The sequence below is a fragment of the Propithecus coquereli genome, unplaced genomic scaffold, assembly GCF_000956105.1.
Source record: "Propithecus coquereli isolate 6110/MARCELLA unplaced genomic scaffold, Pcoq_1.0 Scaffold421, whole genome shotgun sequence".
Lineage (NCBI taxonomy): Eukaryota > Metazoa > Chordata > Mammalia > Primates > Indriidae > Propithecus > Propithecus coquereli.
In genome coordinates, this window is record NW_012149964.1 from 1,147,207 (window position 1) to 1,173,211 (window position 26,005).

The window sequence follows — 26,005 nt, forward strand, 5'->3', positions numbered from 1 at the left end:
ATGCTGAAATAAAAAAAAAATCCTCTAAACATTGGTATCTTGCTGAACTTCAAGTTTGAGATATTCATTTCTATGTCTGGGACAAAAGTAATTTTGATCTCATGTGAATAAAGACTCATTTAAATTTTATTTCCAATATTCCTCAATTGTACTTTGGTATATTCTAATTTATGTATATTTTTATAAACATGTTTCCTATTCTATGTGGCAAATACTACAAAATATACATAAAAAAATCTTAAGGGCGAAGAATAAATTTTTTAAGTTTAAAGGACAAGTGAAGTTTTTTTTTTTTAATTTTTTTTTTTTTATTTCAGGATATTATGAGGGTACAAACATTATGGTTACACTTTATGTCTTTGCCTCACCCAAGCGAGGGTTAAAAGCATGCCCTTCCCCCCTAAACAATTGAAGTTTTTAAACAGGCTCTTTTCCTTCTTTATAATATTTGTGCTAATACAAATGAGAAACTAGTTTCTGGGAAATTAATGTAATTTTGATTAAATGTAAATTATAGATATTGAAATATCATATGCTGTAGCTAGTCAGAAAATGTAGAAGCCCAAAGCAAGAAATAGAAAAGAAAAAGAGTGGAAATAATATTCTTTTTTCTGTAGAATGTATTATTTTTAAAGCAGAGGATAAAGAAAAATATCTATGGAGGACCAGATATATTAAATATTTTAATTTGCTTTACTCTTTCTCTCTCTCAGGCAGTCTGTAACTATTATTAATAATAGTAATTGCTACAATTAAAGAAACCTGCCCTTTTTGTGTCTTCAAACTCCTGACTTAAATTTTTGTAAATTTTAAAAACAAAATTAGAATTCTATTATGAGAGCTATTATTTATTGAAACATAATACAATGTATTTTGTTCTGTGCACACTTTATACAATAAACTGCTTTTCTTAAAGGATATATTCTAAGTCACTAATATTTGTATATCACTTTATAAAAGCTTTCATTTGCATCATTTTATCAAGTCCCTGCAACAGCCTTATAAAGAAGGACAGCTATTATTCATCCTTATTAGCAGCTAAGGAAACCATGGCTGAGAGAGGTTATGAAACCCAACTGTATTTGAAAATTAAGTGAAAGAACTGGAATTTAACATGTACTCTTTGAAAGTTCAGCCTAAATCAGAAAAAGTCTGGATTGTAGATTACAGAAGATGTTTAAAGATTAAAAAAAATTGTGCAAATGCCCTTAGCCCAATTGCTAGTTTACTTGTTTCATAGAATGTAGGAAATTTTTTCTCTTTCATTAGCTAAATAATAAATTTAACTATATTAATAATTCAAAAAATTATGTTTGCCAGTTCCTTAGAACCCATACATATTATTTTAACCTCTTCCACTGAGATAATTGCTAAAACTAACTTTGGTATATTATTGATTTCCTGTATTTCTATATAAATTTTTATCCAACTGCTGAATGTAGTTGGGAAATCAAAATATGGCACAATAATAACCTAAAAATTGAAGGACAGAGAACAATGCTAAGTAATGCAAATTCTTGAAGAAAAAAATATCATCACATTGCTAATGTCAAAGGTAAAATGCTTATGATATAAAAATTGTTATACTAGACTTTATCCATCTATCTTTTTCTACAGTGATAAATATTAGACATATTTGTGTGCAGTTGTAGATATATAACAACCAGATGACAGATTATTTAAGAAAAAAGGAAAAATAAAGGTTCCTCTTCTGGTATGGTAGTGTGAGGAGCTCCATAGATCCACTCCCAGTGAAATAAGAATAACTGGTTAAATCTATTACACACACACACACAAACATACACACACAAAACTAAATTCTCTGTAAATTGTCTTTGGGCCTACAGCAAATGAAGAAATATTTATTTAGGAAAATCTATTAAAACTTGGTAATAAGAATAAAAGTGTGTTGGCTTTGAGAAGTGAATTGCTCCCTCCCACTGTCCCCACCTTAGCTTAACAGAAGTTCAAATATGAGCTTGTGTGGCTAAGTATATAATGCTGTTTCTCCCCTGAGCTCCTAATTGAAGAATAGGGTATTGCATCAGGAAGGGCCGGCTACCAACATTTCTCACCAACTCTAAATCTATCTTGTAGAGGCTAAATTCCTACAGAGTGAAGCCAAAAGATCAGGGGCTCCCCTCTTCCCCCAGCTCCCAGGAGAAACAGAATAAGAAATGTTGGGGCCTCAGATGCCATCACCCCAGCCTGCTAGGACAGAGGTTTCACAGTGAATGAGGCAAGTCTAGAAGACCAAAGATTATTACTCTGGTTAGCAACTGGACCAGTGGCTCAGAAATTTTGTGCAGAGAAAGAAGCAATTAATAGGAAAAGGGAATTCCAAATCTCTGCACAAAAGAACTGACTTTATTTGAACATAGTGTGAGGAAGTTCAGGCTCAAGGACACTCTTAAAAATAACAGCTTCTCTTTGTTAGGAGCAACAAGTTCAACCAGAGGCCAGCTAGTTCATGGGAGAGAGCTATGGAAAGAGACAGAAAGAGTCTTTCTAGTGTCATAACAAACCTCAAAAACCATCCCTGTGTAAACTTAATTGGATCAGATTGTAGAGCAATTTATACCCCAGGACATTATGAACAACAGTAGAGCAATCAGGTTGGAACTAGTTAGTAGAGGCTAATAGCTGTGTGTGATACCAAATGAGTCAGACAGCTAAAAATAGAGATCAGTCAAAGAGACAGGGCTAAAACAACTATCATCCCATAGTGACTGTGTACATGCCAAAGGTTTTGCCCTCTGAGGGGCAACAACGAAGACTTCTCATGAAAAGGCAATAGACATCATTAAAATACTCTATCCAAGTAATTAAATAAGAAACAAGCAAATAACATCAAAAATAATTTTCTGAGAGGGGGGAAAAGAATCAGAATTCATATTTGGTATAATACATTATCTAAGATAACCAGTATTCGACAAAAAATTATGAGACATGCAAAGAGAGAAGAATGTATGACACACTCAAAGGGAAAGAAACCAAGAAACATAGGCCTCCCATGTGAGGGCCTGGATTTAGGATTTATCAGACAAAGGCTTCAATGCAGTCATTATATATACATTAAAATACTAAAGGAAACCATGCTTATGGAAGTAAAAGAAACTAGGTTATGACAATGTTTTATCAATTAGAAAATATCAATAAAGAGAAATTATAAAAAAGAAACAATGAAAGTTTAGGTGATGAAAAATACTATAACAAAAACAGAAATTTCACTAGAGTGACCCATCAACAGATCTCAATTGGCAAAAGAAAGAATAAGCAAACCTAAATATAGATCAATAGAGGTTATGCAATACAAAGAACAAAGAAAATAGAATGAAAAAAATGAATAAAGCATCATAGAAATGTGGGGACACCATTAAACAAACCAATGTATCTGTAATAGGAGTACCAGAAGAAGAGGAGAAAGAGAAGGAACAAATATATTCAAATAAGTAATGACCAAAAACTCCCCCAATTTGATATAAAAAACATTAATTTACACTTTCATGAAGCTTACCAAACTCCAATAGTATAAACACAAAGAAATCTATACCAAGAAACATCATAGTAAAAATGTTGAAAGCCAGAACAGGGTGGAAACCTTGAAATCAGAGAGAAAAAAATGATTCATCATGTAAAAGAGAACCTTAATATAATTAATATTTGACTTCTTATCAGAATCAATGGAGGCAGAAAGGCAGTGGGATAATATATTTAAAGTGCTAAAAGAAAAAAAGAAACACCTGTTGACCAAGAATATTGTATTCAATAAAAAGTATCTTTTAAATAAAAAGAGAAAATAAAGATATACCCAGAAAAACAAACACTGAATTTCTTGGTATCAGACCTATTTTATAAAAAACACTAGAGGAAATTATTCAGGCTGAAAGCAAGAGACCCCAGAAAGTAACTCAAATTCTCACAAAAAAGCAGAGAGTACTGGTAAAGGTAATCATATATGTAGGTATAAAAGACATCATAATTGCATATTATTTGTCCTTTCTTTTCTTAACTGATATGAAAATCAATTGTATCAAACAATGTGCATATAAGTATATTTTTGGGCACATAACATAAAAATGTAACATATTTATAATCAAAATGTTAAGCTGGGCATGGTGGCACATGCCTGTAGTCCCAGATATTTGGGAGGCTAAGGCAGGAGGATTGGTTGAGCCCACGGCTTCAACTCCAGTGTGGGCAACATAGCAAGATCCCATTTCTTAAAAAAAAGTTAAGATAACAATCCATAAATATATAAAAAATTGTACACTGAAAACTATAAAATATTTTTGAAAGAAACTGAAGGAAACCTAAATAAATGGAACAACTTATGTTCATTAATTGGAAGATTTAATGTTGCTAAGAAGGAAATTCTCCCCAAATTGGTCTATAGTGAATCCCCCATGCAATCCCTATCTACATTCCAGTGGCTATTTTGCAGAAATTGACAAGCTGATCCTAAAATTCAATGGGGAAAACAATAGCTTTTTCAACAAAGGGTGCTGGCACAACTGGATATCCACATGAATGAAGCTGGAATCTTACCTTATATCATATACAAAAGTAAACTCAAAATAACTCATACACCTAACTAAGTATGAGAGCTAAATTGTAAAACTCTTAGGAGAAAACATAGCTGTAAATCATTGTGACCTTAGATTAGGTAACGGTTTCTTAGATATAACATTAAAAGCACAAGCAACAGGTACTAACTGATGAACACTAGGGTGCTCACATGGCAGTAATACTCTCCAGGGATTAGGGGAATGGGGGGGTAAACCCGCAACTAAAGGACACGGGGAGCATTGTAAGGGGGAAGGGCATGCCTTTAACCCTCGCTTGGGTGAGGCAAAGACATAAAGTGTAACCCTAATGTTTGTACCCTCATAATACCCTGAAATAAAAAAATAAAAAGAAGCACAAGCAACAAATAAATAAATTTGATACCATCCAAATTAAAAACATTTGTACTTCAAAGGACACCATCAAGAAAACGAAATGCCAACCTACTGAATGGGATAAACAATGCAAATCATATGTCTGATAAAGGTCTAGTATCCAGAATATACGGATAATTATTTCGACTCAACAAGAATAAGACAATAACCAAATTAAAAATGGGCAAAGAACTTGAATAGACATTTATCCAAAGAAGATATACAAACGGCTAATAATCATATAAAAACATGGTCATCATTATTAGTCATTAACCAAACCAAAACCACAAGGAGATACCACTTCACACACATTCAGATGGCTATAATTTTTAAAATGGAAAATAACAAGTGTTGGGGAGAATGTGGAGAAATTAGAAACCTAATATACTTCTGCTGGGAAGTAAAGTGATGCCTCCACTTTGGAAAACAGTCTGGCCATTCTTAAAAAGATTAAACAGTTATATGACCCAGAAATTCCGCTCCTAGGTATGTATACGCAAGAGAAATGAAAACATATTTCTGTACATAATCTTGTACACAAACGCTCATAGCAATATTGTTCATGATAGCCAAAAAGTTTTAAAAATTGTCTATCCAATAATGAATGGATAAACAAAATATGGTATATTCATACAAATATTATTCATCCATAAGAAGGAATGATGTAGTGATACATGCTACAACATGAGTGAATCTGAAAAAACAGTGTACTAACTAAAAGAAGCCAGTCACAAATGACAACATATTGCATGTTTCCATTTATAGGAAATGTCCAGAATAGGTAAATATAGACAGAAAAAATACTAGTTGTTTTCTAGGAATGAGGATGGAGGAAATGAGGGGTGATGGCTAAGAGGTATAGGGTTTCTTTTGTGGTGATAAAAAGATTATAGAATTGATTGTAGTGATGGTTGCGTAACTCTGAATATACGACAAAAAAACACTGAATTGTACATTTTAAATGGGTGAATTATATGGTATGTGGATTATATCTCAGTAAAGCCATTTTTTAAAAAGAAGAAGGGAGAAATAAAAACATTATCGAAGGACAAGATGAATAAACAAAATGGATAGAAGCAAGAAAAAAAATGCTGAGCGCTATGTATAATAGGATGCCTTAAAATCATTCAAGTCTTTTTGATTTCTATGATATATAGATTATTGAAGAGGTTAAATGTATTTACATGCTCTAAAAATTTAGATATAATTTCTAAGGTATAAAGCTATGGGATTAATAATGCATTTCTTCTCTAGTATCTATAATATTTGTTTTGTTTATCCTCATTTTTGCTTGGATCTATGCATCTTCTTCACAGCTTCAACACTGTTGCCTTTATACCTTCATAGCTGGGACACAACTTAGCAGAGACAACTATTATAATGTTTGGAGAAATTGTTTTACATTAATGATTTCAGAAGTGTGAGAGCTGTTACTTTTCAAAACAATTACTTTATCATTAATGTCATCAGGGGCATCCCAGACAAAAATTGTAGCTAATGTTTAGAATGAGAGTCTCGGCACACAGCACGAATGTCAGTCAGGTCACAAAATATTTGTTGCTACTACTGCTGCAAGCATTTTACCATTATTTACTAAATTCTGATGAAATTTTGAATAAGTCACTCAACTCCTCACTCCTTTTATCCAAGACAATGATGGAACCCTTCAAAATATCTATGAAGTATTTAATAATAAGTTTTAATTCTGATTAAATAGTTTCAACAGTTTTCAGTTCTGATTAAATAACTCTGATTAAATAATTCCGATTTAAAAGTTTAATTCTGATTATTCAATAACCATATGCTACTTTAATTTCTTTTTCAACTCAACCTTAAACTACCCCTACTTTTCCATCCATATATCCTGTTTTAATTTGGCTAAAATTTCACATTCTCATTCTTCTACCCACATATGAAAAATAATAGGTACACATATTACAGCTACTTGTAAAACTCATTTTAATTGGCTCTGTGCACCTAGTGAGATGACAGTGCACAGGGTTTTTTTTTTTTAATCAAAGCCTTTTTGACACACACACAAACATTTGTTGAAGTACAACAATGCAAAATGCAAACCAGCTCTCTTATTAGGAGTAAAATGCCATATTTTGTGTCACACTAACAACCAATTTGGGTGGTGAGAAGTCACTTCAGAATTTTAACTTATTTTGATTCACTATCATAACATTTTGTCTAAATTCACTCTGTGCTCCAATGACATGTTTCTTTGTCAGAGACATCAAATCCTGAAGGGAGAAATAATCTAACAGGCAGTTAGGGCATGAAAAGTCATTAAATTCTCATGAAAGTCATCACAAAGTATCAGTAAAAATCAAATATGTATGCGGGAATCCTTGACAGAGGGAGGGACAGGTAGGGACTGAGGTAAGTTTGGGGATGTGGTAAAGAAAAGCCCATTTAAGTTCTAAGCTAGAAACTGGGGAAAGGAGGAGAAAAGCTTGAAGGAATTGGATTGACATTGGGGCAGGTAGGGACCTAGATCCTTCATGAAAGAACATGTGACAAAGGACACAGGTTCTCCCTTCCCCAGAAACTCCAAAGATGAGGTCTCATGTCCTCCCCAGAGAATGTGGATTATAAGTTCCAAAATGTTGAGGAAATTTTGAAGCATAAGATGATAGAATTCATAGTGAAGTAGTCCAACAGCATTGTGTCAAGCAGTTGCAGGAAAATGAGGAAAAACAGTGAAAGCAAATTATGAAGCCTTATATTAAACTTATCAAAGAAACTTATCAAACACCAGAAGCATAAAAATCAATGAGAATAAAAACAGATAAAGGGAAGTGAGTATACTTTTTAAAGATTAGAATAGAGAATAAATGACAAAGTACAGTTTACTTTTAAAGTCAATGAATTTAATAAAGAGTTGCACATTCTATGGTGTCACCTAATAATATTTCTTTCAGATACTAAGATACAAAGAAAACACTAGTGGCTCATTCTCATATAGCTATGCCCTTTCAACTATTTTCCAGGAGCAGCAAAATATTTGTACTTAGCTTCCCAAAATCTTTTGCTCAATTGCCTTTGTTACTTCCTTTTAAAGGAGCTGGCCAAAATTTCAACTGAACCTAGAGTCCAGGGCTACGATAGCTCTTACATTTACACTACTTGATCAGCAATTTTTATACTGCTAATGATCATTATATTTTTATGCATTCACCTTGTCTCCATAACTATGCTACAAAAGGACAGAAACTATATATTTTATCTGGTATCTTCAAAACCTAGTTACAAGGCCTTAATCAACATTTGATGATAGTGATGAGAAATAATGAAAGAGAAATTAAAACCATGATGACATGTTATAAGTCCTATGATATAAATAGTAAGTTGAACAGACACAGGTAAACTTATGACCTGCCAGTGTGAAAATCTGAACCACTCTCTCAGGATATTTACATTGTCTAGACAATAATGTAGATAATAAATATCTGCACACTCTATTTTTCCTTAAAGCATATTTTATGGTAGTGAATCACCCAAATAATTACTTTAAATTTTCATTTCATTTCTCATTGCATCATATGCATGAGAAAAGTTCACCCTAAGCATGTATGATAAAGATTAAGCATTATGGCCAGAAAGAAGTAAGCCTCATAAAAAATTAATGGTAAATTCCAACATAACTTTTAGGGCAGTGATTTACATCTCAGCTTACTCAAAACTATCTCTCAAATGAGTATCTGATTCAGAGTTACACTTTTTAATTTGAAGCTCAAAAAGAAACATAAATTTTTCCCAGAAAAACACCTTTACCTTAACTGATACATAGCAGTAATTATTACCAATTAGTGTAATAGATGTTAATGGGCAATCTGAGCTAACAAAATGTGCATTTGTGCCTGTCAATCTATGAATGGTAGGAGCAGTGAAAATTATCCACTAATCAACCGGCTGAGGGGCCAACAAAGTTGAATTCCTGCCTTAAAACTGTTCCTCTCCATGTAGCAGAGTAAAAAATTTACATTAAATAATTATTTTTCTGACCTCCTGCCCAAATAAAAGTCTGCATTCCGCAAAGAAATATAAATCTTAAAGGTGGGCAATCATCCTTAGATTATGGTTTTCTCTTCTACAATTTCCATGGAAACAGTGGATATCACTAAACCAATCTAATGCCTCATCGGCACCTTGAACTTCGTAAGTTTGTGCATATTCTTTCCATAGGCCATTCAGCTAAAGTGCATTTATGACATAATTGAACACCATTCATCTTGTCCCATTCATCAAATAACATCCAATATTCATGCTTGTATTTTTAGAGAGAATCCACCTTCTACTAAGCTAAAATTGTATCTCGCTTGAATGAAGTTCATTGTGACTGAATCAATTTGCTTACAGTTATTCTAAAAAGCAAGCAGTGTCAAAACAGTGAGTTTTGACATATTTGAAAAAACTTCTCACTGTAATACATACTACTCATTAAACCTATGGTATATTCTATAGATAGCTTAAGTTTTTATTTTTGACTAAGTTCTGATATTCAAAACTTTCTACTTTGCATTCAGTTAAAGAATGAAAACATTTAAAATCAAGTTATTTGTTTTCACATAAATCCTAGTTGTTCATAAAATAAAAAGTGACTAAGATATCAAAAATCAAAGCCCAGGATAAAGAAAAGAGTTCATTTATTCTATATTACATCCTTGATTTACATCCCTAGATAATAGAAACGCAAACAAAAATCCTTCTTGTTATAATACTGTTGGAAAATAGACCCTGTACATTGTCTATTCAACTGCAGTAACAAAATTCTCACATAAACTAGTGAATAGAAATATGTTTTCTGGATATCCACCCATTAGAAATTTTGGCCCAAATTTAAAAGTAAAATTTGTTCTTTCAACTCCGCGGCATTCTCTGTAACTTGAAAAATTTTCTCAACTGCCTTCTGCTCACATTTCCTCCTTCATATAGGGAATCTTAGTCTGTCTAGCAAAGAAAGGCTTTTCTTACCAATTTTTCATGCCTCCCTACAACTTTTGGTGGACAAAATCAAAAAAGGATGACTATCTCTTTACCAGATTATTTTATATGCATATCCATGTAATCAACACTGGTTGAAAGAAATATTACATTAAGGTAATATTTCGTTGTTTTGTTTCTCTTCTTACTTATCTATGCATTATTACAAAGCTATTTGTTGTTAAATATATTTCAGTTTAATAAATATTCATTGAGAACCTACTAGCTACTAAGGATCCACCATGGATATAAGGAAGAGTAAGATGTAGCTTTTGCCCATGTGATATAATACTTTCAATCTAGTAAGGTAATGAGACAAGTATGCAAATGACTACAACAAAATGTTGATTAAATTAAGTGCCAATAGAGAGATGGGGGCAAAGTTCCAAAGGGGCTCAAAAAGCAAGTTTGGTGCTTGGGGTTGGCCTCAAAAATACAGAAATGTTAACAAGAAATAAAGACAATGATGGAACTCCATGAGCCAAAACATGAGGATAGGAAATTGAAAAGTGGGTTTGAAAACTCAGAGACTAAATTTAAAAATTTGAGAATAATCTTCTGAGTGGTAGGATATAAGGAAGGATTCCAGGAATTAGTCCATTGGTATACGTTTTCACCATAAATTCATTCCTCGTTCAGAATCAATGATGTATGGCAAATCATGGTGGTGACTAGGGTGTGCATAAATTCATGGAAAGTGATGCTGGCAGAAGCATGGCAAGCAATGAAGAAAATCCACATCCAAAATATTTTTCTTTCCCAATGAAGACAACTGTCTGTTCACAATCCCTCCCCACCATAATAGAAGGTAGCTGACAGATCCTCCAAGATATGGAGAGGGCTCAGGATTAGTCACTGCTATCAGTCACCTGTGGATTCAACCGTGATGATAGCTAGAAATGTCTTAGAAAGGAAAAGTCTATGTAACTGAGCACATCCATAACCTCCATCCCTGCCACCAACACTATTTTTTTTTCATGAGTCATTTTAAATAATCCCTGGAGTGACTGGGGGTAGAAGTTGACCAATATCCACTATATGGGTCATTTTATCTACCTGATTATTGAAGCCCTCCTCTGCAGTAAGTGCCTTTTGGAGAGAATTTCATGGAAGGCACAAATATTCACACATGTGATACCATTCTAAGAGGTTCAAATTTCTCTTCCCCAGACATCTTGTCATTCATCCTTAAAACTTCTTCCTGTCATGTCCCTGACTATGAGCAATAGCTGTTGTCCATGAATTAGTGTAGTTCCATTCTTCAGGCCATTTTCCAGGCAAGGGGCATGCTTAGAGTTCTGCTCATTTGCAGGATTGTCCTTTCTCCTTCTCTTTTAGGGGTACTTCCCGAGTGGAGTTGTAAAGTAACAATAATCCACTTCTGCCCTGTGATATCATACTGTGCAGAACCTTTTATAAATCAAACTTGAGTTTTTTCTCCTAAGCTAAATGATCATGGTGATCTCCTCGTGAGGCTACAGAATAGATTGAAGGAGAAGTGGCAGCCAGGAGGAGCAAGTGCTGTTGGAATGTAAGGAACATATTCTTGCAAATTATTTTCAATGTAAAAACCTATTTGAGCATGATCCTATGCATTCCACTTCCATTTGATGATGGAGGTCTGCAGCACATACCTAACTTCATGGCTTGATGGATCAGATATCATCTTTTTTAATGATGTGAAGGTCCATGTGCATAGTTACATGGTTGCATAGTGGTGTCCCATAGTTAGGCATTCTATCTCTATCAAGGCATGGATGTTGTAACGGAAATTGTTGGAGTACCTTAAAAGAAGTTCCTTTTAAGTCATTTTAGCAAACCAGCAATAGATAGTAGAGCATTTCTAACCCCCCCCCAATATTTAAACCTTTTTCCTATAAAATTTTTATAAACTAAAATTGTAAATAGAATATTTCCTTATGATGACTGTAAATATTAAATAACACCACCACAAAATCCCCACGTTCACAGGAACGCATTGAATTTTATCTAATGCACTAAACTGCATAATTGCTTTCAAAAATAAAGCAAAGTTAAAGAAGGATGTAGTCTGAAGTAGAAACACTAGTATTGTCTCAGCTTTGCAGGGAGTGTCCTATCCTGAGTAGTAGTCTCCTAGAATAAATTTAATTCACCACAATGGCTGTCACTAGTTATTACTCAGAGCTTGGCAAGTAATATATGTATACTTCTGGATAGATGTTGAGTTTTCTAAGACACTTTCAATTCATATTTATCCAAAACGAAATGCTGAGAAAGACTCCCTGATGTGATGAGAGAATAACATGTATATAGGGCAAAAGTTTACATGAAAATAGCTGGTTTTGAGGATTATGTAATTCAGGAGGAATCACTGGTTTCTCTTACAGCCTTTTCCATATTTTACAGTCACATGTAGCTCAGTGATTTTCTAAATGATTCTGGTTTTGAGCCAATCTTGGACCCAGTATTTTCCAAATCTTCTTGAACATATGGAAGCAGGAGAGGAAGAAGTAAAGATTTAGAGTTGTAACACTACTATGAAAGACCAGTCTCAACCCAAATTTTTCAAAAAGTTATTCTATGTACTTTTTTGCCTTTATCTGTGAAATGAATTATTGATGTATGGAAGGATAAAAATCTTCAGCAATAGTCATTCTGGTGTCCAGACCAAAAGACATGGCTATTTGGGCAGCCTCTGAATTTTTTCTTAATTTATACCAACTTCCTTGCAAAGCATGCCACATTATGAAAACCCAGTGGGTGTAAATCTGTTGTGAGGGTAGGAAAACTCCCATTGGCACAGTAGATGTTTGCTTTCAGATAGAAAAGTGATGGAGAAAAAAAAATTTCCTTTTCTGAGCTACTTTGCATCAAGGAGACTAGGTGATGTAGAACAAAAAAATTGCATATTCACTGGCCGTGTCGGTACAAATGAAAGTGTCAAACTTATCTTTTGGCAGTGTAAATTTACTCTACAGGCAAATAAACTGCAGTAATATCAACAGGCCTCACATAAACTGAAGAAAATTGCCTTCCTAGAGTCATATATGCCAAGCCTGATTCAGAACTTGGCATATTGCCTTGGAATTGTTTTTGTCTAGGTGTCCTTCACTCACAAAGGTTAGCTGTAGGTACACATACAGCTATTCTTCAGTATGGTGATGTAACAGAACTATGATTTATGGATCAGGTCAAGTAACTTAATTTTGCTGGAATGCTAAGAAAATAGGGTGTTCTGAATTAATTTCTGATTAATAGGCAACTGAATAAAACATATTTCAGGTAGACCTTATAGCTGTAAACCTTTCTGAAATATGCTGGTTTGCATTCCCACCTAACAGGCACATACTGGAGGATCTTGCAGGACTTTCTGACTTCTGTCAGTGATTCATTAATTTTGCCAGTCACCCCTTTTACACTAAAATTCTCTTCTAGGAACATAATACGTATTAATTCAATTAATTTTCACAAGGACTTTATAAGGTATGCCATACCATAAACTACGTTTTACAGTTGAGGACACCGAGTCAGGAAAAGGTTGAACTCTGGGCAGCTTAAATGCAGAGCCCACATTCTTAATTACTATGTCATGCAACCTCTCAAAAGCATCATACACAATCACTTAGCTGTCAAATACTGCATATCTTTGTTTATTTTTCCCTTGGTTTCCAGAACCGGTTTTCAAGTCATAATCAATCCCATGCCATCCTTTAAAGTGCCATTGCTTCTTATCACCCAATTCCTGGACATTGCCATATATTGCCAGAACAAATAGAGAGTATGTAAATTGGCTGATCCATCTGTCCTCACTATTCACCTCTAGTTCATCACATACAGTGCTATAAGATTAAATTTTCTGGAGCACAATCTAATTTTTGTGCCTAAACAGCTGTTCCTTGCTCTAATATAAGAATACTTTGCCCCAGCCAAATTCACATCCTAATTCTATCCTTGTGTCTTGGTAAGTCAGTCCCTGTTTATACTACTACATGCAACTGGAATGCCTTCCCCTCCTCTCTGCACCTACTGGAAACTAATACCCATATTTCAGGTTGCCCCTTAAGGCTCCTCTGAGGTCAATAAAGAATCTCAGTGTAAACCTACTGTCTCATTATCTACACCAAACATTTGGAAACCATTCAGTGTAAGATCTAGCTTTCTGCTTTGGCTTTGTAGTTAAAAGCTGAACTTGGAATTGATGGTAGAGTTCTGTGGTTGCACAAAGTTTAGATAATGTTCAATTCAATATGAATGGACTCCAAAATGTTCAGCAAAATGTTTCCCTTTACTTAAATTCCTTATTCTGAAAGAGAAGAACGGAAAATTCAGGTTAATTTACAATTAAGTTATATTTAGTCTTGTCAAAAGAATTACTACTTTAGCTATTCAGAGCACACTTCTCTAAAATTATTAGATTTTTCTGCATAAAAATTATTTAGTATTAGGAATTATTTGTGTTTAACAGTGGGCTTTAAAAGTTGAACTGGACCATGTAAACATTTTAAAATTTTTAGCAGTATATTCCCCAGTCCTATGAAAAAATATCCATTACCCAGAGACAGTGGAATCTAGAAACGTGAACACTTTCAGATTTGGGAATGACCATATTTTAATGTATGTGTTTGCTGGAAGGCTGAAGAATTCAGAGAAGTGGTAAAAGGTGGAGTGATTGAAAAAACAAAATATAAACATTTATTTCCAGTTTGTGCACCTATGAGTTTTTTGGCTTGTGTATGTAGTCATAATTAACTAGTCTTCATAGAATTCTTAATATAAGCAAGGTATCCACAATCATATAAGACAATACGGAAATACGGACCACATTTATTGTCACACAGGAATTTACCAGAAAATGTTTTGATCTTGCAAATAGTTAAAGTAAACCTTATAAATATTTTGGGGAAAGATTTTTATCAGAAGTTTTAATTAACACCAAATGTATATAGTTAATAAACCTGAATTATTTGATATGAGGTTATCATAGAAACATTGACAGAAGATTGAAATGTCACAAAAAGTACCACCATTATCTAATGAGATCTTCGTACCTAGTGACAAAAGAAGTAATAATTAAAGTTCCACGTTCTCAAAATTATCTGTCACTCCCACAGGTTCAATTTTCCCATGTAGTATAAAATGCCTGTGATAAACAGATTTGTCACATATCAATTAAAGAAACAGAAAGATAAAAGTCTTCCAATAATGTACTGGGAAAAAAGTACTATGTTTTGATATTTTAGCATTACCAAAGTTCACATTTCATTGCAGAGCTTTCAGGAAAATAATGAAAAGTGCTGTGTGAAAAACATGGTCTTTAAATTCAATTTCCCACTGACGTGTTAATGAACTTGAAAAAAATCAAAGTATAATATGAAAGTCACAAGGCAAATTACAAATAGGGCAAGCCATTTTTAATAACACACTTCAATAAAAAGCAGACATTACTCTTTTAATATTTGCATTACTGAAATTTTTACAAAGATATTTTCAATTAACAGCAAATCTGCCTTCTCTGTCCACTATATTCTTAGAATTTAGAAAAGTTTACCCAGAGTCTAAATAGAGCTTAAAAAACCAATATAAACAGGCTTTTCTCGGATGAATAGAAATCTCATGCAGATTTTCCTTGCTTTGGGTAATAAATAGGCAAGTAAAAGTGTAGAAGTTTTTCTTTTTTTCTTTTTCACTTTAAAAAAGCAAGAGAAACCATGAAATTAATCATTTTGTAAACCAAATAATCAAACATCGGGCTACTTTTTTTTCTAATCAGTCCAAATTTTCATACAAAACAATATCCCTGTTAACAAGTAGGGGGTGTTTTATACACAGAATTTTACAAGAAACTTGATTGTTAAAATTAAAATAATATAGAAAATACAGAGATTTATAGCATACTTTCTGTGCTGGATGCAAACATAGGCATTACTTTTTAAAAATTAATTATTCAATTAAGAACATGTTTCTGATTAACAACTAAACGGCTTCATGATAATTTTTACAATCTAAGAGGCTATTTTTCTCTTTATTCTTAATTAAGAAAGTAAAATTCTCCTGATAATGTTTCTTTATGTGGCAGCTATTTATTAGCTGTTATTGGACGTTTAAATTCTTCCCTGCTTATCTTAAACTTCTTTACTTATTTACTCCTTTAAAGGTTATTGATACCAAAATGGGAAAGTTTTTACAAGGTGCCAATTCAGCAGGAAAACTTCAAAACTATTTTAGAATATGTTGAACATTGGTAAAGTGGGAGGAGAGGTTCATCTAAAAAAGGTATGGAGTTTTAAAGTGAGCTTATGAAGCAGATTAAAACAGTCAGAACTTGAAACAATGGAAATTAATTAGTTTCAGATTTAAGAAAAAATTCTGTAAGAAAGTGTGAAAGAACTTTAAATAGGAACTGAGTGAAAGTGACCTACATTTCCATACATAAATCAAGTTGCATTCAGATATTTCTTTTGAAAAATTCATATAATTACCAAATATTAATCTAGATTTAGGCTTTGGTCACATATATAAAATATGATAAGTTGCAACAGTCCCACCACAAGATAGACCACATCTGCAGTACGATATGCAATTCTTGGCACCACATTTTAAAAGTAAATCTTTTCAGAGCCAGGCAATCAATATTGCGAGATAGCTGGAAACCCCACTATGTGCAGGCTGAAGAAAAGAAACTTAGGGAACACTTGATATTCGTTTTCAAATAACTCGACTGCCATATAGGAGAAGGAATACTCACTCTGTGAAGCTCCAGAGGATGAATCTGAGAGAAATGTCAACTCAGTGTGAAGAAACATCCTACTAACAGCAAAAGTATAAAGCAAGGAACAGGTTGCCTCCTGAGGTAGCCAGTAATTCAACACTGACCATGATCTAGCAGGGGCTGAAAGACAATGCATCAGAGATGCAATGATTCAATAAAATTAACAACACTTTTCTGTTGTTTTAAATAAGGAAAATTCATATAACTAGCTGCAGGTTTGCTACAAAATGCCCAAATAATCTCATATGGTTTATTATCCTACAGAAATTTTGAAACCCCTTCTCACTGTGAAAGTAAAAATGCATTTTATGAGGTGGATTCTGGGAAGATGGTGGCATAGGAAGCAGCAGAAATTTCTTTCCACCTAGAAAATCACAATGGCAGAATCTGATTCAATTATTTTGAAAGTGGAGTCTATTGAAGAATTGCAACTTCAGGGGTACAATCGCAACATCAAAGAATTGCAACATCCAAGGATTGGATGGCAAATTGTGGGTAATTTTAGTCAATTTCATCTCTTAGCCCAGTAGTGTAGCTAGCCATTCCCCCACCTCCAACCCCATGGCAGTTAGCTGTGCACATGCTCCTAAAGCAGCCTGCACACAGGGACCTGCAAATATTAGGGATCTGGTCTCTGATTGCTGATTGCTGCTTCTGATTACATAGGCACAGATAAAGAGGGGGGTAACCTTTGTGGTTGCATCTTTCCCCATTGTTGCAAGGCTCCCCCTCTCTGACTGAAGTGACTTCCAAGGGATTTAAAGGACCAGCACCCTTTTTTCACCTTCTTCATTTTTCTCTTTTCCCCTTTTGGGAGCTAGACAGTAAAGTAATTGCATATATAGGGAAAATTAGAAAGCAGTTGTGCATGACCAGGGAAAGGAGCAGGCTCAGAATAGACCTGAAAAGACCTTAAGTTTACACTGCAGGACGATCCTTGACCCAGAGACAGCCTACAACAATTTTAAAAAGCAATAAACAAAAACGATAACAAAAATCAGCAAATCTGAGGGAAGGGAGAGAATATGATTTTCAGAGCTATGTTGTTATATTCAAATGTCCAGCTTTCAGCAAACAATCACAAGGCATACAAAGAAGCAGGAAAGTATGTCCCATTCAAAGGAAAAAGAAATAAATCAACAGAAACTGTCCCTGAAAAAGACCTGATGAAATATTTATTAAACAAATATTTTAAAACAACTGTCTTAAAGTTATTCAAAGAACTAAAGGAAAATGTGGAGAAAGTCAAGAAATGATGTATGAACAAAATGGAAGTATCAATAAAGAGATAGAGAACCTAAAAAGAAACCAAAAAGGAATTCTGAAACTGAAAAGTACAATAACAGAAATGAAAAATGATTAAATGGATTCAAAGGCAGATTTGAGCAGGCAGAAAAAAAGAATTAGCAAATTTGATGATAGGACAATGTAAATTATCAAGCCTGAAGAATTCAAATACAGAAATGGAAGAAAAGTGAACAAAGACTAAGGGACCTGTGGGGCACCATCAAGAAGATCAATTTACTCATTGTAGTTGTCTCAGAAGGAGAAGACAGAAAGAAAGGGTAGGAGAGAATATTTGAAGATATAATGGCTGAAAACTTCCCAAATTTGAAGACATGAACATAAACATCCAAGAAGCTCAACAAACTCCATATACTATGACTCAAAGACATCCACACTGAGATATATTATAATCAAACTTTCAACAGCAGCAAGAATCTTGAAAGCAGCAAGAAAAACATGACTCATCATATGCAAGGGGTCCTCAATAATATTACTAGCGGATTTCTCATCTGAAACTTTGGAGGCCAGAAAATAAAATTGGCTGATACACTCAAATTACTAACATAAAAAAAACTGTCCACAAAGAACCTTATATCTGGCAAAATTGTCCTTCAAAAGTGAGAAACAAATTAAGACATTCCCAGATAAACAAAAGATGAGGGAGTTTGTTACCATTAGACCTGTTCTGCAAGTAATGCTTGGGAGGGAGTCCTGTAGCATGAAATGAAAGAACACTAACCAGTAGCTCAAAGTTGTATAAACAAATAAAGATCATAAAGATCTTAATAAAGGTAAATGCATGGGCAATTATAAAAACAACTTTTATGGTAACAATGATTTGTAACTCTACCTTTTGTTTTCTACATGACTTAAGAAGTTATGCATTTAAAAAAAATCAGTCTCAAAGCTAGTAGTACTGTAACTTTGGTTTGTAATTCCACATTTTGTTTTCGACATAATTTAAGAGACTGATGCATTTAAATTAATTATTAGTTTATATTTCATGGCATACATGTATAAAGATATAATTTTGTAACTTCGATAACTGAAAAGGTAGGAAATGGAGGTATAAAGGAGCAGAGTTTTTGTATATTATTGACGTTAAGCCAGTATAAATGAAAATGTAAGTGTTCTAACTTTAGGATGTTAAGTAAAAGCCCCATGGTAACCACAAAAAAAAAATAGCTATGAAATATGCACAAAAGGAAATAAGAAAGGGATTTAAGCATTTCACTTCAATAATTCAACTAAACACAAAATAAGACAGTAATGCAGAAAATCAGGAACAGAAAAGCTATATGACATAAAGAAAACAAATAAGAAAATGTCAAAAGTCCCCCCATATCAGTAATTATTAATACTTCAAATATAAATGGAGTAAACTCTCCAATCAGAAGACAGAGACGGCAAAATGGATTTTAAAAAAACAAAACCAAAAATGTATCCAACTATATGTTGCCTGTAGGAAATTCATTTGAGATCCAAGGACACAAATAAATTGAAATTGTGAAAGGATGGAAAAATATAGTCCATGTATATAGTAATCAAAAGAGAGCAGGGGGCCAGGCGCGGTGGCTCACGCGTGTAATCCTATCACTCTGGGAGGCCGAGGCGGGTGGATCGCTCAAGGTCAGGAGTTCCAGACCAGCCTGAGCAAGAGCGAGACCTCATCTCTACTAAAAATAGAAAGAAATTATTTGGACAACTAAAAATCTACATAGAAAAAAATTAGCCGGGCATGGTGGCGCATGTCTGTAGTCCCAGCTACTCGGGAGGCTGAGGCAGTAGGATTGCTCGAGCCCAGGAGTTTGAGGTTGCTGTGAGCTAGGCTGACGCCACGGCACTCTACTCCAGGCAAAAGAGTGAGACTCTTGTCTCAAAAAAAAAAAAAAAAAGAGAGCAGAGGTAGCTAATACTAACATCATACCAAATAGGTATTAAATTAAAAAAAAGCTTACAAGAGACAAAGAAGGACATCACATATTAATTAAGGTTTCAATACAGCAAGAAAATATAGAAATTGTAAACATTCATGTACCTAATAACAGACCATTAATATATACAATGCAAAAAATGACAGAATTGAAGGGAGAAATAGTTCTACAATCATAGCTGGAGATTTCAATATCTCACTTTCTATAATAAATAGAACAACCAAACAGAAGACAAGTAAGGAAATAAAGGATTTAAAAGACACAATAAATCAACTAGATCTTACAAACATATACAGAACATGTTATCAAACAACAGACAACTTCTGTGGAAAAAAATAGGGCAGTTCCTTAATAAATTAAAACTAGAATTACCCTATCATCCAGCAATTCCACTTCTGGTTATATATTCATAAGAAATAGAAGGATTGAAAGCAGAGTCTCAGAGATATTTGTACCCCCATGCTCATAGCAGTCTTATTCACAATAAGTAAAACATGGAAACAACCCAAGTTGTCTCTCAACAGATGAATGGGTAAGCAAATGTGGTATATATTATAACAATACAGGCAACAGAACTTTACTCAACCTGAAAAAAGAAAAAAAAATTCTAACATATGGTACAACAGAGAACATTATGCTAAGTGAAATAAGCAATCACAAAAACACAAATACTATATAATTCCACTTATGTGAGATACTTAGAGCAGTCAAAGTAATAAAGCAGAAAGTAGAATGGTGGTTGCCAGAGCTGGGGGAAGGAGGAAAGAGAAAGTTATTGTTTAATGAATATAGAGTTTCAGTTTTGCAAGATTAAAAAAGTTATGGAGATGAATGCCAGTGATGGCTGTACAACATTATGAATGTATTTAATGCCATTGAACTTACACTTAAAAATGGGCAGATGGTAAATTTTATGTTATATATATATCTTACCACACACCAAAAAATTGGAAAATTACTTCATGTCATGAATCACTTTTTTTTCCAATTTGATAATAATTTTCATTTTGGTAAAATCTGGCTTTTTACAAATTAACTAATTTCTTTTTAGGTCATGGGACACTGGTCCATGGATGAATAATATAATTTAGTTACATTAAGCTTAGATTTAAAAATTTAGTTTTTTTTTTCTTATAAACCAGCCAGTTTATTATTTTGTATTAAGATGTAGAACTTTTACCATGCAGACTGAAATACCTATCTCAGCATGAACAGTGAATTTTCTTCCTAGAGTCAGTTACAAGGAAAATCAGGTTATTTAGCGAGTGTGGAATCCAAACAAGAGGAGGCTAATCTTAAGACCTCATCCATGAAAGCCTGCGGCACACTTTCCCACCACCCGGATGGCCCAGCCTCCAGAAAGCTCATTGACTCTTCCCTCCCCATCTTAGTCTGGCTGAGCACCGCCACTGGTCACTGGTCACCTCCTACAGCTACCCTGGCCTAGGAACTGTACCACTGCTTGCTGGTTTGTGTTGTTAACTCCACGGTTATTAACAGGTAAGGTTCTGAAGGGAGCACATCAACTGCTCCCATACACCAACAATGAGACACGATAATCATGTTGAGTTGTTCTCCCAAACCCACTCCACTCAAGTCTGTCAGATAATGTTTTGTACAGGTTCTTTCCACCTCCATTAGCACATACATAGGTTACCTATAAATTCACATAATGCAACCTACCTCCTACTGAGGATTGAGGTTTTTAAGGTTTTTTTTTTTTTCCCACTTTCTTGATCAGTAATTCCCAACCATGTAGAAATTAATGAAACCAATTGTGTCACCACGGCTACCAAGACAGAAATACCAAGTGATATGTACTTTTCAGATTAAATTAATTAATGTAATCTTGCTCTCTATAACGTAGAAAACACAAAGACGCAGTCCTCAACTTAGTACTCAATACTAGGAAGGGTCAAGTCATCGAAAAATGTCTTTTTACAGTAGAAAAGTTTGCTTTCAAATTAAAAAACATGTATTGCAAACATTATGTAATAATGATAAAATTACAGAAAAAATGTACACAGACTGACCCACAGCATTCATACCACACCAGAATTTTGCCTGCAATAAAACAATGAATTTTGTCACAAAAAGTCAGTTAGTCCATGCTGGCTGAAAACTTCAGTCCCAGACCCAGTGAATGAGGACGGACCACACAGTGCATGCTTACCAGACATATACACATACATTACCATTCTTTAATGCCCCTCAACAGGGTTTTGAGAGAAGGAGGGATGAAATGTGCGTATGTGCACTCTCAAAGGCAGAATTCTCTTCCAATTACAAAGTCATACACATGATTGACCCTTTAGTATGTCCTGGGTAACAGTTAAGATTTTGTCTGTGGGAATCCACCTTTGAAAATCACAACAAAAATCAATAGGAAATGATTTAATATAAAATATACAAATTTCTCAGTGTGTGTACTTCCACAGAACAGGAAGATGGGGACAACTAAAATAAATTTTGTTAAAAAATAACATTCCCCTTACCTTGTCCTTGCTAATCAACACTCAAAACCAAATCTGTACAAAACTAGGAACACAGAAAAGGGCCAGAGATGATATCACATTATAAAGTCTTAGGACCCACCCTAAACTTCTGTCCTCACCAACACCCTCCCCTAACAGAATTGAGGGTTCCCAGTCCGCTGGAGAGAGTGAGTGGTCTCAGATCATCACCCTGCTTCGCAAAGGATGGCCCAGGTCACTCGCTGTCAAACTTGACAGAATTGACCTGGACAGAGATGGAGCCTCCCCGGTAGCTGCCTCGCTTCTTCTTGGTTTTCTCATGACGGAAGAATTTGCCCTTGGTGAACTTCAGAACCTGATTGGCTCGTTCCCCCCAGTCTCCAGATGCACCTCGCTTGGCATCAAAGGAATTGTCTGCCACTCGTGAATCCACCTCAATTTCCTCCTCCCTCACCCTTCGGAATGGGGATGATGCTCTTTTTTCTCCTTTCTTCCTCTTTGGAAATGTGTTGGGGGTCTGGAGCTTTATCTTCTTGGCTTGAGGAGTCTCTGCCTCCTTGGGAGCCTTATTCTGCTTCCGCTTCTTTCCTGAACCTACAAAAACAAAAAGCCAGACTCAGGAGACTAGTTTCCTGTTCCTCCTCCCAGGTTCCCACAGAGGGTCCGCAATTAGAAGCCTAGTGGTGGGCCTCCTCTCCCCACCCCACCTGCAAAGAGTATATATATCCCATCCTGATTTGGGGGCACAAAACCCAGAGGTCAGATTCTCTGGATACAGACCTGGCTTAGAAACTGCCACTGCTGCCTTTTTCTTTTCTTCCTCCTCCTCCTCCTCACCATCCTTGGCTGCTTTTCCATTCTGGGCAGTCAGTGCAGAGGTGCCATTGGCCTTGGGGGCTTGTGGTCTTGGAGTGCCCTTGCCCTTGGGCTTCTCTTCCTCCTCCTCACTGGAATCATCAGAGGAAGAACTGGTGCTGCTCTCAGCCTTCACTTTCTTTGTGGAGGCTGGCTTAGAAGGGGCCACACGTCCTGCTGCCTTCTGCGGCTTCTTAACCGGAGATTTAGATGTCTTCTCTTCCTCCTCCTCCTCCTCACTGCTGGAGCTGTCTGAGTCAGAGCTGCTATCCCTTCCACCCTGAGGAGTCTGCTTGGCAGGCAGAGATGGAGCTGCTTTGACAGTCACCTTGGACTTAGAGGTGGCCACAGTCTTTTTTGTCTTCTCCTCCTCCTCGCTAGAACTGCTCTCTTCCTCGCTGGAGCTGCTATCAGCCTTTCTTGTCAGAGGCTTCTGGCCACTGCCTGCAGGTTGCTTGGGAGCTGCCGCTGGCTTAGCTATAGGTGGCTTGGTAGTGGCAGCTACCTTATTACTTGAGGAATTCTTGGCGTTGCTCACTGGCTTGGAAGGGGCTCCATCCTCAGAGCTGTCAGAGTCTACACAGAGAGAGGGTAGAATGAACAGCTCCCCAAATCAGATTCCACGAAGCCCTATAGCAACTGCCTAAGGGATAAAGTATCCCAGTGAACTGAGGGCCCCCATGTGCCTTACCTGAGCTGTCTGAAGAGCTCTCTGCTGCCTTCTTTGCTGGAGCTGGTTTGGTGGTTGCTCTAGAGATGTTTGCTTTAGCTGGTGGTTTCTTCTCTTCCTCAGAACTTGAATCTAGAGAGAACCTGTAGCATTATCCTGGGTCCAGAATCCCAACCCAACCAGAACAGCCATAAAAAGAATGCAAAGACATACACAAAGCCTCAGCCTTGTCCTTCCTTAGCAAAAAGCAACAGAGGGACAGAATGATTTTTCGTTTCTTCATTCCTCACACCGTCACCCAGACCCTACTTTAGGGGGAAACCACATCCCTCTGACTCACCAGACTCATCACTGCTGTCTTCACTGCTTTCCGCAGGCTGTTTCTTTTCTGCAGCTTTCTTGAGAGGCTGGTTTTTCAGGGACTTCTTCAGTGGGGGAGCAGAAGGCGGGGGTACTGAACTGTAGGGACCTGTTTAAAGGGGATGGTATGGTGGTTTTAAAATACGTGCATAAATTCTTTGGTACTTCTAGAAACAGCGTAACTCCCTTTCCCTTGAGTGTGGGCTAAAACTAGTGACTCATTTCTAATAGACCACGGTGTCACTTTTGAGTCTAGGTTATAAAAGGCACTGCTTCTTCCGTGCTATCTTGAATCACTAGTTCCGGGAGAAGCTAGCTGTCATGATATGAGAACGCTAAGCAGCTCTATGGAAAAGTCCACGTGGTTATGGCAACTGGGCCCTGGTTACAGTTGTGCAGCTTCCAGTCACCTGGTTTTTTCTTCATGGGTTTTTTCTGCTCCTCTTCCTCTTCACTGGAGGAGTCTTCACTGCTGGAACTCTTCTGGGTAGGGGTGGCAGCTGTTTTCACTGAGGCCTTGGCCACCACTTGCTTTTTAGGTACAGTCTGTATCTGAAAGAAAATCGATTACCACAAGAAAACATTGACCCAACCAATCTTGCCAGGGAATGGAGACACAGATACATGTAGACATCCCACCCTGGTCACCTCTTCCCTAATAGAAGTTACGACCCAGACCTTCTTGGGAATGGCTGCTGCCTTCTCCTCCTCTGAGTCATCACTGCTACTACTGCTACTGCTGCTGCTACTGCTACTAGCTGCTTTACCGTTGGTTACTTTAGGTGCTGCTCGAGCTGGCGGACCTGGTTTGGCTGGGGCTTTAGCCTGAGCTTTAGCTACAACAGGTCTTGTCTTTGGCTTCTGGTTCTTTGGTGCCTGATCCTCTGAGCTTGAGTCAGAATCGGAACTTGAGCTCTTGGCCTTCTTAGGAAGAGCTTTGACTGCCTTGGCTGCCTTGGCTTGGGGTTTAACTCCCTTCTGGACAGGTTTTTTCTTTTTGTCTTTCTCTTCCTCATCATCACTGGATTCTTCACTGCTGCTGCTCTCTGATGCTTTGGCCACAGCCTTTCCAGGATGCTGAGGCAGACTGGCCCGCTTGGCAGATACAGCAGCCTTCTTAACTGGAGGCCCTTGAGCTTGTTCCTTCTCCTCACTGCTGTCCTCACTACTGTCACTGGATGAGGTCTTCTTCTTAGTCTTCTTAGTCACTGGTCCATCTGCCTGTAACTTCCTCTTTGGGGTCTTAGCGGACCTGTTCAGCCAGAAGCTATAGATGTCCAAGAGGGAAGAGGCGTTGGCATCTTGCTGTGTAGCGCCTGTCGCTTTGGCGAACTTATTGGCCACTTCTCAGAGTTGGTTATTGCGCAGAAAACCAAGCACAAGGGGATACAGGTCGCTGGGAACCACGCGGCGCAAGCCGGCGTCCGCCATCCTCCAGGCAATACGCGTCACTCTAAAAATTTAATTTTAAAGGAAAGAATTTACTCATCTGTATAGCATTAAGAAACTTCAATTTTCTGTCTTCAAGCATTCTGTTTCCAATTTAGTATTTTTAACAAATTCTTTCAAGAAAATCCAATGCTCAGTTTGCTGGAGATGGGATAGTCTCCAGTGAGTCATGTATAAAACCAAAGCCAAGTACTGCCTGGGAGAATTTAGCCTGACTTACAGCTTTATATCTAGGATCATTGCTACCATTGCATCAATTTGTTCCCCAAGTTGAAGATTTGGACAAAGGTAAATAG

The 26,005-nt window shown here is 36.1% G+C and overlaps 1 protein-coding gene across 1 annotated transcript; it reads right to left on the minus strand.

The window, feature by feature from the left end:
• Positions 1–22,223: 22,223 nt before the first annotated feature.
• LOC105817738 (nucleolar and coiled-body phosphoprotein 1-like) lies at positions 22,224–25,691 on the minus strand. The gene is given in 6 exon segments (XM_012653521.1): positions 22,224–22,969; positions 23,156–23,806; positions 23,922–24,032; positions 24,241–24,369; positions 24,671–24,812; positions 24,939–25,691. Coding segments are annotated over 6 exon segments (2,145 nt in total). The 3' UTR covers positions 22,224–22,610.
• Positions 25,692–26,005: the final 314 nt, after the last annotated feature.